The sequence below is a fragment of the Scyliorhinus torazame genome, chromosome 3 (genome assembly GCF_047496885.1).
Source record: "Scyliorhinus torazame isolate Kashiwa2021f chromosome 3, sScyTor2.1, whole genome shotgun sequence".
Lineage (NCBI taxonomy): Eukaryota > Metazoa > Chordata > Chondrichthyes > Carcharhiniformes > Scyliorhinidae > Scyliorhinus > Scyliorhinus torazame.
In genome coordinates, this window is record NC_092709.1 from 20,136,489 (window position 1) to 20,152,752 (window position 16,264).

The 16,264-nt window shown below is 45.6% G+C and overlaps 1 protein-coding gene across 3 annotated transcripts in view; it reads left to right on the forward strand.

Moving 5' to 3' along the window:
* The window catches only part of aimp1a (aminoacyl tRNA synthetase complex interacting multifunctional protein 1a), a 75,781-nt gene extending 59,877 nt beyond the window's left edge, over positions 1-15,904 (forward strand). For all 3 annotated transcript variants that reach the window (XM_072495374.1, XM_072495373.1, XM_072495372.1), the window contains 3 exons: positions 4,574-4,773; positions 6,047-6,215; positions 15,668-15,904. In XM_072495374.1, coding sequence (XP_072351475.1) covers positions 4,574-4,773; positions 6,047-6,215; positions 15,668-15,834 — 536 coding nt within the window. In that variant the 3' untranslated portion in view covers positions 15,835-15,904. The remainder of the gene's footprint in view (positions 1-4,573; positions 4,774-6,046; positions 6,216-15,667) is intronic.
* The last annotated feature ends 360 nt before the right edge of the window (positions 15,905-16,264 follow it).

Sequence of the window (16,264 nt, forward strand, 5' to 3'; positions counted from 1 at the left end):
GCAATATCAGCTTTTTAATTGTTTCATGTCTACATGTTATGGAATGTGATATTCTGCTAATCTTTAACAGCAATAGACTGGTTGTAAGCTGGCTTGGCTAATGTAACAATTGAGACTTCATATCGAGAAAGATTGAGTAAAATATATATGATTCAATGCTCTTACAAACTGCATTGGACTCTTGCCACCTCGTTGCCATGGAACTCAGTCCTTGGCCTTGCCAATTAGCACAAGCAGTGTCAAATTGTCTTGCAACTGTGCTGTTATAATCTTATAATTGAATTTTATGCTGTTTCATGTATCATATTGAAGTCCTGAATTTATGTGTGCTGAAATTCTCATTTTTAAAATGAGTACTTAAACAGCTATCTTTTACCTATACTAGTTGTATTCGAAATACCTGGCTTCTACAAGATCCTACCGGCAGGTACGGTCGGAAAATCCTGCCCCTGTAGCGGGAATTAAACTCCCAAGTGAGAGTGCTACCTACTGAGCCACAGCTGACTTAATGAATTATAATGAATTATTATCCTGTGTATTAAATTATCTAATGAGGCAAATGCCGCAACCCATTTTGTGCATTACGCCTCCGGGATAACAAGTGAGAGGTGACCAGTTCATCTGCTTTCGATTGTATTGGTTGAGAGATAAATGTTGACCACAAACCTTCACGATCCCCCCCCCCCCCCCCCCCCCCCCCCCCGAGCGGCATGGTGATGCAGTGGTTAGCACTGCTGCCTCATGGCACCAAGGACCTGGGTTCGACCCCAGCCCCTGGGTCACTTATCTGTCTGGAGTTTGCACGTTCTTCCCGTGTCTGCATGGGTCTCACTCCCGCAACCCGAAGATGTGCAGGGTAGGTGCATGCTAAATTCCCCCTTAATTGGGGAAAAAAAATGAGTTGGGCACTTTAAATTTTTAGTTCACAAACTTGAAACCTGCAAAACTAAGAACAATAAAATGTTTCCCTCCCGAAACCCTTCTGAATGTTTTTTACAGTATGGAAATTATTCAGCACCTGTCAAGTAAGTCCAGTGTATGGGTATGTTCCACTTGTCTAAGCAGTGCAAACTGAAGACCTGAAAAACTAAAAAAAAAGAATATTTCCCACCCTAAACTCCTTTGAAATAGTTGCAATAATGAAATTCCACTCCTGTGTATGGTTATATTTCCAGTGTCTAAGCAGCACTTATCTGAAAAACTAAGAATAGACTGCTTCCCATCCTAAACCTCAGTGCAACTTTTCAATGCATTTCAGCATCCATGGGTGGCACGGTGGCACAGCGGTTAACACTACTGCCTCACAGCTCTAGGGACGCAGGTTCAATTCCATCCTCGGTATGGAGTTTGCACTTTCTCCCTGTGTCTGTGGGCTTCCTCCGGGTGCTCCGGTTTCCTCCACAGTCCAAAGATGTGCAGGTTAGGTAGATTGGCCATGCTAAATTGCCCCTTAGTGTCCAAAAGGTTAGGTGGGGTTACGGAGATAGGGTGGAGCCGTGGGCTTAAATGGGGTGCTCTTTCCAAGGGCTGATGCAGACTCGATGGACTGAATAGCCTCCTTCTGCACTGCAGGGATTCTATTCTATTCTATTTTATTCTATTATGCCCTCAAATCCAAGCCGTGGATTTTCACGCATGAAGAGAATTGCAGGGTGTGTAGCTTCAATCATATAAATGATTTATTCTCAAGGAAGCTGCTCAAGGTAATGCATTCCATACTGCACACCCAGACATTTGTGAAAAACTTTGATCTCCCAACTTTCTTTCGGAAGAACACACAACCTACTCTTACTGATCATGCCCTGCTCCTCAGTTATTCTGTCCAAAAATCTGCACAAATGTCTACACAGACGACAACTAATTCTAGAGCACTCGACTCTGCATAATAAGTCCACTTTCCTAAGAACATGCAGCAATTAAAACGTGCAGTGGTAGCATCTTAGCGCTTTGTGGAATATTGTTAATGTTGTTGTGGCGTTAGGCTGTTTTGAGTGGACTCAATCTTGGAAAGAAAAATTCTCATCTGGTGATGCAAATACATAATGATAATTGGGAGCTTCTCAAGCAAGGGAGAAAATTGGTATATAGTTGATTTTAGTTAAACTGGGAGTATGTTCTACTGAAATTGACAATGTGTCTACATGTTACGAAGATTGGAGGAGCCACATGTACACTCAGACCTCAATCACCTCTTCTGGAAATGCTGGCTAACGCATTTTGTACAAAGAATGTTTCCCTCCATATGAAGTTAATCAATTACTGATACCATGCGTGGCAAGATAGACCCACAAATCACAGCTGAACTTGGAGCAGTGTTGGATTGAAAAACACAAGTCTCAGCACCATGATGGTGCTGTTTGTAATTTCATAGGAGAGATACATAACATTAAAATATTTTTCTGAGTCCTCCCTCACACCCAAATCTTAAACTTGCCTTATCGTGATGCCAGAAAATGTGACGCAGAGACAAACATATTTTGTTTTTTAAAGTCACGAGAGTAATCCATTATTTTTAGTTCTGATGAAGGGTCATCTTGACCTGAAACAACAACATCTGTTTCTGTCCATGGACGCTATCTTGCTGCTGAGCATTTCCAACGACATGATTATTTTTCAGATTTCTAACATTGGTGGTATTTTGCCTCAATGTTAGTTATTCTTTCATTGACTTTGTGTGTTTTTAGTTATAATGAGATTGAAATGAGGTGGTCATAAAATTTTAGAATTCCATGTCGGTTTCTAAATTTCTATTGAAATATACACACCATGGTAACATAAGAACATAACTAGGAGCAGGAGTGGGCAATTCAGCCCTCGAGCCTGCTCCGCCATTCAATACATTCATGGCTGATTACATCTCGGCCTCAACTCACCTTCCTGCCCGTTCTCCATAACCCTACGTAATTACCTTTGTTTCACTCCAGAACGCTCGTGTGGGACTCCAGTTTCTCACCCTCAAACTGAATGTGAAATTCTGTCATGCTATGATCACTCTTCCGTAGAGGATCCTTAACTATGAGGTATTAATTAATCCCACCCCTCATCAGACAATATCAAATCCAGAATAGCCTGCACCCTGATACATTCAATGAATTCTCCCTCGAGATTACCCTTGGCAATTTGATTAATCCAGTCTATATGCATATTAAAATCACCCATGATTATGATCGTACCATTCTACTATTGACAACATTTAAAAGACATTTGGACAGATACATGGATAGGAAAGGTTTAGAGCGATATGGGCCAAATGCAGGCAAATGGGGTTAGCTTAGGTGTGCTTTTTGATTGGCATGGACCAGTCTGGGCTGAGGGGCTGGTCTCCCTGCCATAGATTCTATGATTCTACCTTTCTTACTACCTTACTTACTAGCCTCCAGTATTTCATGGTTCATACTGTGCCCCAATTCGGAATTACTGTTTGGGGACCTAAAGATTATTTCCATCAGGGACATCTTTCCTCTGCTATTTCATGTTTCTACTACCCAGAATGATTCCACGTCTTGATCTCCAGTGCCTATATCATTTCTCACGACAACTGATTCCTCCTAGTAAAGCTCACCATCTCCTTTTCCTTTCTGTCTATCCTTCCGAAATACTGAGTACCCATGGATATTCAACTCCCAGACCTGGTCTCCATGGTACAATTTCCCGAACCCTGGTGACTTTTGTTTACTTCCCATGGCATTCTGCAATATTTTAGTTCCCAGATCTGTTAAGAGCCTGAATTAAAATTTATGTGTGGTCTTGATCTACTTCCTAATAGTTGGTTGGCTGTGGGACATATTTTCGGAAGACATATAATCTTGAAAAGGTCCATGCAGAGTTCTTGTGGTTTCATTCTTTTTCCAAGTTGTATTGTAGTCGAATGTTTAACTATATTCCCTCATCTTTCAAAAAAAAAACAGCAATTGATGACTTGTAATATAACAAGCTTAACAAAGATTATAAGGCTTTCATTTAAAACATGCTCCAATTAAAATTTAAAATATTTGTCTTTGTGTTCCCCACTCCTACAATCTAAAATTTAAAAACTAGAAGTGTCTTTTGTTCTGTTGTGACTCGTGTAAATGATTAACCATTCCCTTAGAATGGTGAATATTTGCGTAGCATTAGTTCAGTGTTTTGCACAATTGGCCATTTGCACAATCCCTTACAAGAAAGAAATTGCAATGTTTTGTCCTAAATATTCCACAGGTTCCTCCGACAAGGCATTAGGTGTTGCAGTTGGTGGGGGAGGAGAGTGAAGAATGATTTAATTCCATATGTAGAGTGGCTGGAGTTGACATATTAAGGAACTTGATGGCCTGTTCATTTCAGCTGCAAAATTGTGTTAAGTCCTCGGATAATAAGGGGGTCACAGTGCCTACATTTTCAAGCAAAACAAATTTCTGCGTAGAATATAGTAGTCTTCTTTTACAGATTCGCTACAAAGGATGCTGCAGTTATGAAATCACATTATAATCATTACTCAACAAGGTGCACACAGTTGCTTTGAACACAAATGCACCTTTTTATCTGGTCTACAAGTGTGAGCTTTTGAACTGTTCATTATTGATTCCTGTATTTGAAGGAGAGAAGAAACAGTCAGCAGGAGGTGGAGATGATTCCAAACCAATTGACGTTTCCCGTTTAGACCTGCGTATTGGCCGTATCATCACTGCGAAAAAGCACCCTGATGCTGACTCATTGTATGTGGAAGAGATTGATGTTGGAGAAGAAAATCCAAGAACTGTTGTCAGCGGCCTGGTGAAACATGTGCCCATAGAGGAGGTAATGTTTGGTTAAAAGCACTGTAATACCAGAAGGAAAATATATGAAGCTAGTGCCCCATGCATTGCTACATTGTTTTATGGCAATTAAGGAACAACCATTATGGTTAAATTGGATATAGAATGCGGTGTCGAAGTCTTATATTTCATAAAGATGCTCCTGCTTTGTATATTTTCCAGGCTGAAGGAGGGGATAGTTAGTTGGACCAATGAAAAGAAATGGGTACAAGTGAGAATTTTCAGCTTCGGCTTTTGACAAATGTAAATTGGGCGACAAAAACTAAAATGAATGAGAATTCCATTCTCCCTTCACCCCTTGGTAGTTTTCAATCCTCATTTCTGTGGACATGTGAAAGTGCTTTCCTATTGTTTCAATGTTTTATGTTTCATTTGATCAGTTCTTTTAATCATCAATACGATTTTAACTGAAAGGTGCACTTTGTGAGTTCTATAGGTCACTTCATAAATAAGGTTAGTTAAGTTTTATACAACTTGCCCGATTATGAACATAAACTTTTGTGAGCTTCATGTCGATTTGATTAGTTTCCCAAATAAACAATTTCTGGTTCTGGTTATCGATTTAATAAAAGTGTAACCTTTGGTAAACTAGTTAAGAGGGAGCCAGTAGCCATGCAAATTGTTTTTAAAATGTAGAGACAAACTGTAGTTCTGAGAAAAGAAAGAATGGGTCTAGAAAATATTTTATCCTTTGTTACATCTGCTGGACTCAGTTCTCAAATTATTCTCTCAATTTTTAGCCAACCTTTATGCACAAAACACAATCTAGTGCGCAACAGGAAACTGAAATGTACTGATGCTTCAGTTATGTGAATTTGTTCTAAGTTGCCGATAAACCGTCAACATGGAGAAATTGTTTTCCAGTACTTACCAGTTTGTTCCACTTTATTTCACGTGTTTTACATTGTCTCCAGATGTGCTATTGTAAAAGATGAAATCCAAAACATGTGCCAGGCAAATTTGTGCTAGAGTGTTCTGTTTTGAAAAGTATGCAATTTGGATAATGGCATATTCTGAAATCGTCTCTTTATTGTACCATAATATTTAACCATTTTAATTAAACTGAGAGTTGTATCCTTGGGATTTATTTTATGCCCAGTGGGTTATTCAGGAGCAGTCTAATCCTCTAGATCTGCATTATCCTTTGGATTTTTAAAATCATTATAATTCTATTGTATACAAATATAGTAAAGTGTTGCTTAAGGTCTTTGAAAAAGCTTTTGAAAATAGCCTTGTAAGATTTACTGTCTTTCCAGATGCACAATCGACTGGCAATAATATTATGCAACCTTAAACCAGCTAAAATGCGGGGAGTGGTCTCGCATGCTATGGTGATGTGTGCAAGCTCACCAGAGAAAGTTGAAATCTTGGATCCACCAAGTGATGCTGTGCCTGGAGATAGAGTAACTTTTGTGGACTACCCTGGTAAGCAGATGATCACAGTATGTAATCCTAATGGTTGGCAAAAGGGATTCTGACTGAACGGATCATTTGTGAACCTGTGTAGATGCACCCATGCATTGATGTGCCTTAGTTGGCTTGTGACTAAGATATGAATTTTAAATTTTGATGGAGGGATGGTTACATCCTGCCTTCCGATTCAACAGATGCCATTCTAGTTACAGTCAAGCTGAATGTAAATTTTCCACATTGAGTCCATTTGAATGGTAAGTCTAGGTACAAAAATGCAATGGAATCCCTACTGATGTGCTTCAGTTGCATTTAGTTAGGGAGTTATGTTACAGTTTTTTGTTTGCCAGCAGAAGTCCTAACCCGGGTCCTTGTGAAGTGCACTACCAACTAGTTTCCACTCATGTACCTCCACCCCCCCCCCCACCTCACTTTCAGACTACAACGCAATTCAGTCGAATAATTGGCATCTATCACATGGGTACACCGTACAAATTGATCTGGCATGCTTAGTAAAGGAAGATTTGTCGAAGAATCAACAGAGAGCTAAGTTTGTTATCGCGAGTCTCCTGAGCTAATAATTTGTAAGGAAGCTTGCATGAATTTAAACCAAGGCGTTTTACATAGATGCAGGCTTCTGACGGAAAATATAAATTTAGGCATTTCAAACACATTAAATACTATTAGTATTTCAAGCATTTAAAGGATAGGTAGAGAGGATGGAACTCCTGAGGGTTGAGTCCAATTATGGAGCAAGGACAGATGACTGAGATTATGGCCAAAATTTAATCCAGGGGATCTCACCCGCCAAGGATCAAGGACCCTCTGAGGCAGAGTTCCCATCCCCTGAAAGGCCAACAGCTGCTCGATGCTGTCAGCGCCGCTGGGGCAGAGGTGGTAGCTGCCGGCAATGCAGCATCAGAGGCCCGGGATCAGTGAGGGACCCAGCTAAAAAAAAAATTAAATCGTTTATTGTCACAAGTAGGCTTCAAATGAAGTTACTGTGAAAAGCCCCTAGTCGCCACGTTCCGGCGCCTGTTCGGGGAGGCTGGTACGGGAATCGAACCATGCTGCTGGCCTGCCTTGGTCTGCTTTAAAAGCCAACGATTTAGCCGAGTGTGCTAAACCAGCTACAGGTGAGTGAGGACAGGGTGTTGTGGGGTGGAGATTGCTAGCTAGGGTGGGGTCAGAAGAAGAAAGACCATGAAGGTGGCTTTCAGCAGGCTCCCTCCGGGATTCTTTAATCAGACACCGAGTGCCTTTGAATGAGGGTAACCCCCCCCCACCTCCTTGCGAGCCAGCAAACAAACACAAGGGGGTTTATTTTTCAGCTCTATATGTGGCGACTGCCCTGCCATCGCTGGAATTTAACACTGACATTGATTGCAGCAGAGGTAGAGAGGCAGCGGCACCTTCCTGGCTGATTAAATGTGCCCTCTGCCTGTAAATACGTTACCGGAGAGCATTCAATTCCACATTAAATACTTTCCATTTGTTATTTTACAAATGGTTCGAAGTAAGAGCGTGTGTATACTGGAAATAAGGATAGAACAATTGTTGGAGACAACAGTATAAAGAAACTTTCTTAAAAAATATATTAATTGTGAATAGGTCACTTGTTACTGATTACTTGGGCCCGAGGTTGTCGAAAGTAGTCATAAAGGAACTAAGAGTCTGAGGCTGCAATTTTTTTAATTTAAAAAAAATATATATTTATTAAAGTTTTTTAACACAGTTTTTCTCCCTTACAAACAATAACCCCCCCCCCCCAACAAAAAAAAACGAGAAATCGCACAGAGCAAGATATATACATGGCAAAATGATATATTTACACAGCTTTGTACACTGGCCCTCACCCGTACATGCCAGTTTCCCCAACCTTTCATGTTATCTCTTGCTCATCCACCCTCCCAGGCAGTCTCCCCCCCCCCCCCCCCCCCTCGTCCCCCCCCCCCCCCCCCCCCTCCCAGGACGTCCCCCCCCCAAGGTTGCTGCTGCTGCTGACCGACCTTCCTCTAACGCTCTGCGAGATAGTCTAGGAACGGTTGCCACCGCCTGTAGAACCCCTGCGCAGACCCTCTGAAGGCGAACTTAATCCTCTCCAACTTTATGAACCCAGCCATATAATTTATCCAGGCCTCCAGGCTGGGGGGCTTCACCTCCTTCCACATTAGCAAGATCCTTCGCCGGGCTACTAGGGACGCAAAGGCCAAAATGCCGGCCTCTTTCGCCTCCTGCACTCCCGGTTCGTCCACTACTCCAAATATTGCTAGCCCCCAGCTTGGCTTGACTCGGACTTTCACCACATGAGATATTGCTCCCACCACTCCTCTCCAGAACCCCTCCAGTGCCGGGCATGACCAAAACATATGGACATGGTTCGCCGGGCTCCCTGAGCACCTTCCACATCTGTCCTCTACCCCAAAGAACCTACTCAACCTCGCCCCCGTCCAGTGCGCTCTGTGGACCACCTTAAATTGTATCAGGCTGAGCCTGGCACACAAGGAGGAGGAATTAACCCTACCTAGGGCATCAGCCCACAGACCTTCCTCGATCTCCTCCCCCAGCTCCTCCTCCCATTTACCCTTCAACTCTTCTAACAGCGCTTCACCCTCTTCTTTCAACTCCTGGTGTATTTCCGACACCTTGCCCTCCCCGACCCATACACCCGAGATCACCCTATCTTGAACTTCTTGTGCCGGGAGCAACGGGAATTCCCTCACCTGTCGCCTCACAAAAGCCCTCACCTGCATACATCTAAAGGCATTTCCCGGGGGTAACTCAAACTTTTCCTCCAGTGCCCCTAGGCTTGCAAACGTCCCGTCGATGAACAGGTCCCCCATTCTTCCAATCCCCGCCCGATGCCAGCTCTGGAACCCCCCGTCCATCTTCCCCAGGACAAACCGGTGGTTACCCCTGATCGGGGACCACACCGATGCTCCCATTGCACCCTGGTGCCGTCTCCACTGGCCCCAGATCCTTAGCGTTGCCGCCACCACCGGGCTCGTGGTATACTTTGTCGGCGAGAGCGGCAGCGGTGCTGTCACCAACGCCCACAGGCTCGTTCCTTTACAGGACGCCATCTCCATCCTCTTCCATGCCACCCCCTCTCCCTCCATAACCCACTTGCGGATCATCGCCACATTTGCTGCCCAGTAGTAGCTCCCCAGGTTTGGCAGCGCCAACCCTCCTCGGTCCCTACTGCGTTCCAGGAACCCTCTCCTTACTCTCGGGGTCTTATTCGCCCACACAAACCCCATAATACTCCTGCCTACTCTCTTAAAAAAGGCCTTAGTGATCACGATGGGAAGGCACTGAAACACAAACAGAAACCTCGGAAAGACCACCATTTTGACCGACTGCACTCTACCCGCCAGCGAGAGCGGTAACATGTCCCATCTTTTGAAATCCCCCTCCATTTGCTCCACCAACCTCGTCAGATTCAGTTCATGTAGGGTCCCCCAACTCCTGGCTATCTGGATCCCCAGATACCGAAAGCTCCCCTCCGCCCTCCTCAGCGGTAGGTCCCCTATCCCTCTTTCTTGGTCCCCCACCTGTAATACAAAGAGCTCACTCTTCCCTACATAACTTATAACCCGAAAACTCGCCAAACTCCCTTAGAGTCTGCATGACCTCCACCATCCCCTCCATTGGATCCGCCACGTACAGCAACAGGTCATCCGCATATAGCGACACCCGATGCTCTTCTCCCACTCGGACCACCCCCTCCATTTATTAGACTCCCTCAATGACATGGCCAATGGTTCGATCGCCAATGCGAACACCAGGGGGGACAGGGGGCACCCCTGCCTCGTCCCTCGGTACAGTCGAAAGTACTCCGACCTCTGCCGGTTCGTCACTACACTCGCCATCGGGGCTCTGTAAAGGAGCTTAGCCCAACTGATAAATCCTCCCCGAACCCAAACCTACGCAGCACCTCCCAGAGGTACTCCCATTCTACTCGGTCAAAGGCCTTCTCCGCGTCCATAGCTGCCACTATTTCCACCTCTCCCTCCTCTGATGGCATCATTATCATGTTTAAGAGCCGCTGCACATTGGTGTTTAGTAGCCTGCCCTTTACAAATCCCGTCTGGTCCTCGTGGATTACCCCAGGGAGACAGTCCTCGATCCTCGTGGCCAGCACTTTTGCCAGCAACTTTGCATCCACATTGAGGAGCGAGATCGGCCTGTACGATCCACATTGCAGTGGGTCCGTGTCCCACTTTAGGATCAAAGAAATTGTCGCTTCCGACATTGTTGGGGACAGAGTCCCCTCCTCTCTTGCCTCATTAAAGGTCCTCACCATTAGCGGGGCCAACAGGTCTGCGTACTTCCTGTAGAACTCCACCGGGAATCCATCCGGTCCCGGGGCCTTCCCCGCCTGCATGCTCCCCAAACCCTAGCTCAGCTCCTCCAACCCAATTTGTGCCCCCAAAGCAGCCACCTCTTGCTCCTCCACCCTCGGGAATCTCAGCTGATCTAGGAATCGTCTCATCCCCTCTTGCCCCCGCTGGGGGCTGGGATCTGTACAGCTCTTCATAAAAGGCTTTGAATACCTTGTTTATTTTCGTCGCACTCCGAACCGTGGCTCCCCTTCCATCTTTGACTCCCCCTATTTCCCTCGGTGCCATCCTCTTACGGAGCTGGTGTGCCAGCATCCGACTAGCCATTTCCTCATACTCGTAGGTCGCCCCCTGCGCTTTCCTCCACTGTGCCTCCGCCTTCCCTGTGGTCAACAGGTCAAACTCTGTCTGGAGCCGTCGTCTTTCCCCAAGTAATCTTTCCTCCGGGGCCGCTGCGTATCTCCTGTCCACTCTCAAAATCTCCCCCACTAACCTCTCCCTTTCCATACCCTCTGTCTTCTCCCTATCAGCCCTAATGGAAATGAGCTCTCCCCGATCACCGCCTTCAACGCCTCCCATACCACCCCCACCCGCACCTCCCCATTGTCGTTGGCCTCCAAGTACCTTTCGATACACCCCCTCACCTTCCCACGCACCACCTCGTCCGCCAGCATTCCCACATCCAGCCGCCACAACGGGCGTTGGTCCCTCTCCTCTCCCAGCTCCAGTTCCACCCAGTGCGGGGCATGGTCCGAAACGGCTATGGCCGAATACTCCGTCCCCTCCACCCTCGGGGTGAGCGCCCTACCCAGAACAAAGAAATCTATCCGGGAGTAGGCTTTGTGTGCATGGGAGAAGAAAGAAAATTCCCTGGCCTGCGGCCTTGCAAACCGCCATGGGTCCACTCCACCCATCTGACCCATAAACCCCCTAACTACCTTGGCCGCCGCCGGCCTCTTTCCAGTCCTTGATTTGGAGCGGTCCAGTGCTGGATCCAACACTGTATTGTAAGTCCCCTCCCATTATCAGGCCTCCTATCTCCAGGTCCGGAATGCGCCCCAACATGCGCTTCATGAATCCTGCATCATCCCAGTTCGGGGCGTATACGTTTACCAACACCACCCACGTCCCTTGCAGCCTACCGCTCACCATTACATATCGCCCTCCATTGTCCGCTACAATAGTCTTGGCCTCAAATGACACCCGCTTTCCCACCAATATTGCCATCCCTTTATTCTTCGCGTCCAGTTCCGAGTGGAATACCTGTCCTACCCATCCCTTTCTTAGCCTGACCTGGTCCGCCACCTTCAGGTGTGTCTCTTGGAGCATGACCACGTCCACCTTCAGTCCCTTTAAGTGCGCGAACACTCGAGCCCTCTTCACCGGCCCATTCAGGCCCCTCACATTCCACGTTATCAGCCGGATTGGAGGGGCTCTCACCCCCCCCCACGCCCCGCCGACTAGCCATCTCCTTTTCTGGGCCAGTCCCGTGTCCACGCCTCCCTCACCCTCCAGTCCCCCAGAGGGGGGACCCCCGTCCTGACCACCTCTTCTATGTCCCATTCCCTTTCGGCCAGTGCAGCAGCAACCCCCCCCCCCGCTAGACCCCTGTCTAGCTTTTTTGCTCCCCCCATGTCACTCCTGTAAGTCAGCTGACGCCTGCTGACCCCGGCTTCCCCCGCCGTCCCATTGACCTCCCCGCGTGGGAGTCTCCCAATCCATATGCATTCCTTCGTTCCCCTTCCCGCCTTTCCAAAGCCCGCTCCGCCCCCTCTGGCGCAGCGAGGCTGCAATTTTTTAGCCTTCCTCAAATATGAAATTATACCAAGGGTCTGGAAAGTAGCCAATGGTGGAATGCCTTTGTGGAAGAAGGGAAAGAAGGATAACCAATATAACTGTAGACTAATTAGTCTAATGCCAGTTGTGGAGTCACAATGTGAGATGAAATTAGTGAACATTTAGAAATATATGGCTTAATCAAGGATAACTGAAGGATGAATTTTACAGGGGCACATATTCCTTGTCCGTGCCGACATGGTCAAAATGTTGGTCGGCATCACGCCACAAACCTAGCCGTCTCACAGCTAATACACTGCAGGTGGTCATGCTGAGGTAAGAGTGGGATTTCTGCCCCTCAAGAGCTGCCTTACAAATCAGGTTGGCTGGCAGCTCTGTATCTCAACAGCACCAGAAGCAAGTAGTTCATTCCACCTTTCTCAGCTATACCTGGTATTGCGATGAAGGCAGAATGTTGTCCTTAAGGCCTCCATAGGTAAACGGGTGTGTGGACTGGCTGGCTCCTTAACCACCCCAGGAAATATGGGGGACATGTAAAGGGATAAGCGAGGAGGCAGCAGGCTGGCCAACTGCTTTAGTTTTCATGACCCCCCCCCCACCACCAATTCAGCAGGATGTTGCAAAATTCAATCCCATGTTTGACCAATTTAATCATTTTTTAAATAAGTAACATTAGATAGATAAAGGAATGAAGTCCAAAGATGTGCAGTTTAGGTGAATTGGCCATGCTAAATTGCCCCTTAGTGTCCAAAGATATGCAGGTTAGGTCAGGTTAGAGGGATAGGGCAGAGGAATGGGCCTCCTAAGTAGGGTGCTCTTTTGGAGGGTCAGTGCAGACTCGATTGGCCGAATGGCCTCCTGCATTGTAAGATTTCTATGGAACCTCAGGTATATGGGGTGGGATTTCCTGATCACTGACGCCGAAATCGCGTTCAGCAATCGGATGGAGAATACCCGTTGGCTCTGAAATCGGGGCGGCACCGCTTATGCGATGCTCCGCCCCCTCCAAAACCGAGTACGCCACATAGCCGGCCTCAGAACGTTACCTGAGGTCCTCCCCCGATGCTCGGCCCCCGTGGTTCGTGTTCCCGATAGCATGTGGCGCATGTGCTATTTTCTAGAGGCGGGGGCTCTACACTGCATGCCTGTACCAGGATCGGTGGAGGTTTTGCGCCGTTTTTTCAGGCGTAAAATGCCAATGTTCCCTCGCCGGCGTCAGCACATAGTCCCCCAAACGGAGAATCCAGCCCAAAGACTTTCAATAGCATTTAATAAAATGCCTCACCATTCGCTCGTTACAAAGACTCTGTGGGGTTGGAGTAAATCTGGCACCATTGTTGACTGATAGGCAACAAAGTATTTTGGTGAATGGATTATTGTTCAGGTTGAAGAAGAGCTGGAGGTGACGCTTGTAAGTGGAGTGTCCAAATGTCAATACTAGATGTTTGATCTCCAAGTATTTAAATAACTTGGGCACAGGGAACACAGTTTCTACATTTGCTGAAGAAGAAAAGGTTTGTTAAGGACCCCTTGATAGACTTTCCGAAGATGTAAGATTAGTCAGCAACATGGGAAGACATCATAGAATCCCTACAGTGTGGAAGGAGGCCATTCGGCCCATCGAGTCTGCACCAATCCATGTCCCACCCTATCCCAGAAACCCCATAACCTAACCTTCACATCCCTGGACACGAAGGGATAATTTAGCGTGGTCAATCCACCTACCCGTACATCTTTGGACTGTGGGAGGAAACTGGAGCACCCGGAGGAAACCCACCCAGACACTGGGAGAACGTACAAACTCCAACACAGACATTGACCCAAGGCCGGAATTGAACCCGCATCCCTGGTGTTGTGAGGCAGCAGTGCTAACCACTGTGGTACCATGCTGTCCTTGTGCACTTCCAATTTAATGTGGATAAATGAAAGAAAATACAAGCAATTGACATGTACACTAGTATTTACTGGTGCTAAATGAGCAAGATGATCTATAGATTCAAATTTGTAAGTCATAAAAATGAGTCCATCGAATCCCTGCAGTGCAGATATTATAAATAGGAGCAGAGAATAGAAAAGTAAAGTAGTAACAATAAATTTATACAGTTGAATTGGGTCATTTTCCATCCTTCTACTCACGGAAGATTGTCACTCCCTCAATAGAGGTGTACCCTGATGGTTTGTTAGGACTTATTTGGTTCTGGGTGCAATTTTTGCACCTCATTATGGAAAGGACACATTAAATCTTCTATTTATTTCTTGGATGTTAGTTTTGGGGGTCAGGGGAAATATTTCCACTGAGGAAACTGAATGTTCGTGTAATTTTAAACAGTTGATTAACTTCATACTGTATTCAAATTTGGAAATTTAAATTGGATTTCTTGTACATAGCTTCCAGTACTGCTACTGAGCCCCAATTGAAACAGCAACCAAATGAGTTATCTCAGGGTTCCGGAGCTGATGCTGCAATATTTATTTCATAACCTAGCTCAGGGCTGTAAAGGGAAGGCAATAGCAGGTACCTAATTACTGCGGTAAAGTCGCCAGAGTCCCAGATGACCATAGGCTGCTTTCCCCTTCGAGGGGGAGAGCTGACTGGTGGTGATTTAACCTGAGGATCATCACACGTCAGGCGAGGGGCAAGGTTGAGAAGGTTCGTGAATAACCTCAACCGGTACGGAAATTGAACCCGCTCTGTTGGCCTCGCTCTGCATCACAAACCAGCTGTTCAACCAATTCAGCTAGACCAGCCCCATCAGTGTAGTAGTATGGGAATCATTCCCCAGATGCAGTTACAGCATATAGAATGCAATTTCCACTGCATGGCCTTAGTAAAGGCTTCGGGGAGATGCATTCAACCAATGTCACTATTTGTATCTGTTCAAGAGGAGTAAAAAAATCAGTCAATCTGGGACAGTTTTCTTGAACTCTTTTCATTGATTTTTACCCATCAATGTGCACCTCTATTGAGGGAGTGACAATCTTACGTAAGTCAAAAGATGGGAAAATGACCCAAATCAACTAAACTGCAAGACAGGATAGAATAGAATGTGACCCTGTCCAGCACTTCCTCTGCCATTTACCAGTTCATTCCCTCAATCATATCTTATTCAGTGCCTATAATATACATCCGAATCTATCTAAGTTTGCCTCTTTTGCTAGAGATTTGTATCGGCACCCTTGAATTTCTGTGTTCTGCTACACCACTTTAAATTTCAGCATCAAAGTTATATTACCATTTATATTTCGCCTGTTTGGAGCTGTAATAACGTAATCTCCACTGCAACAAATTAAGTTTGTATCTGTATCTCTTATGTTCCTCTTCTTCAGGTGAACCTGACAAGGAGCTAAATCCAAAGAAGAAAATATGGGATCAAATTCAGCCTGACATGAGCACAAATGCGGAGTATGTTGCCACATACAAAGGCACGCCATTTGAGGTGCAAGGAAAGGGAGTTTGCAAGGCTCAGACAATGGCCAATAGTGGAATTAAATAACTTGTATGTCCCTACAGTGGCAAGGAGTGAAATATTGCAAAAAAGTACAATAAATATTTGAAAACATTAAGTTGCTATGAGTTATTCACTTTTGTTTGTGTGCGTTTGTGTTTCCATCAGGTTATCTTGATGGAAACGATGCATTTGCACGATGTGGCTTAATTTGAATACCACAAATACTCTGACATATAACCAAAATATTGTCTGGTCTAATCACTCTAAATCTATTTGGAGTTAAAAAATGTAACAACTTGAATACACTTTATTAACTGTCTTTAAAAATCTGTTGTGTGCGCTCCAGTGGTACAAGAATTATTTTTACTACCTCAGCTGCAGAAAATTACATTGAGGGTCTGTTTTTTACATAGAATTTACAGTGCAGAAGGAGGCCATTCGACCCATCGAGTCTGCACCGGCTCTTGGAAAGAGC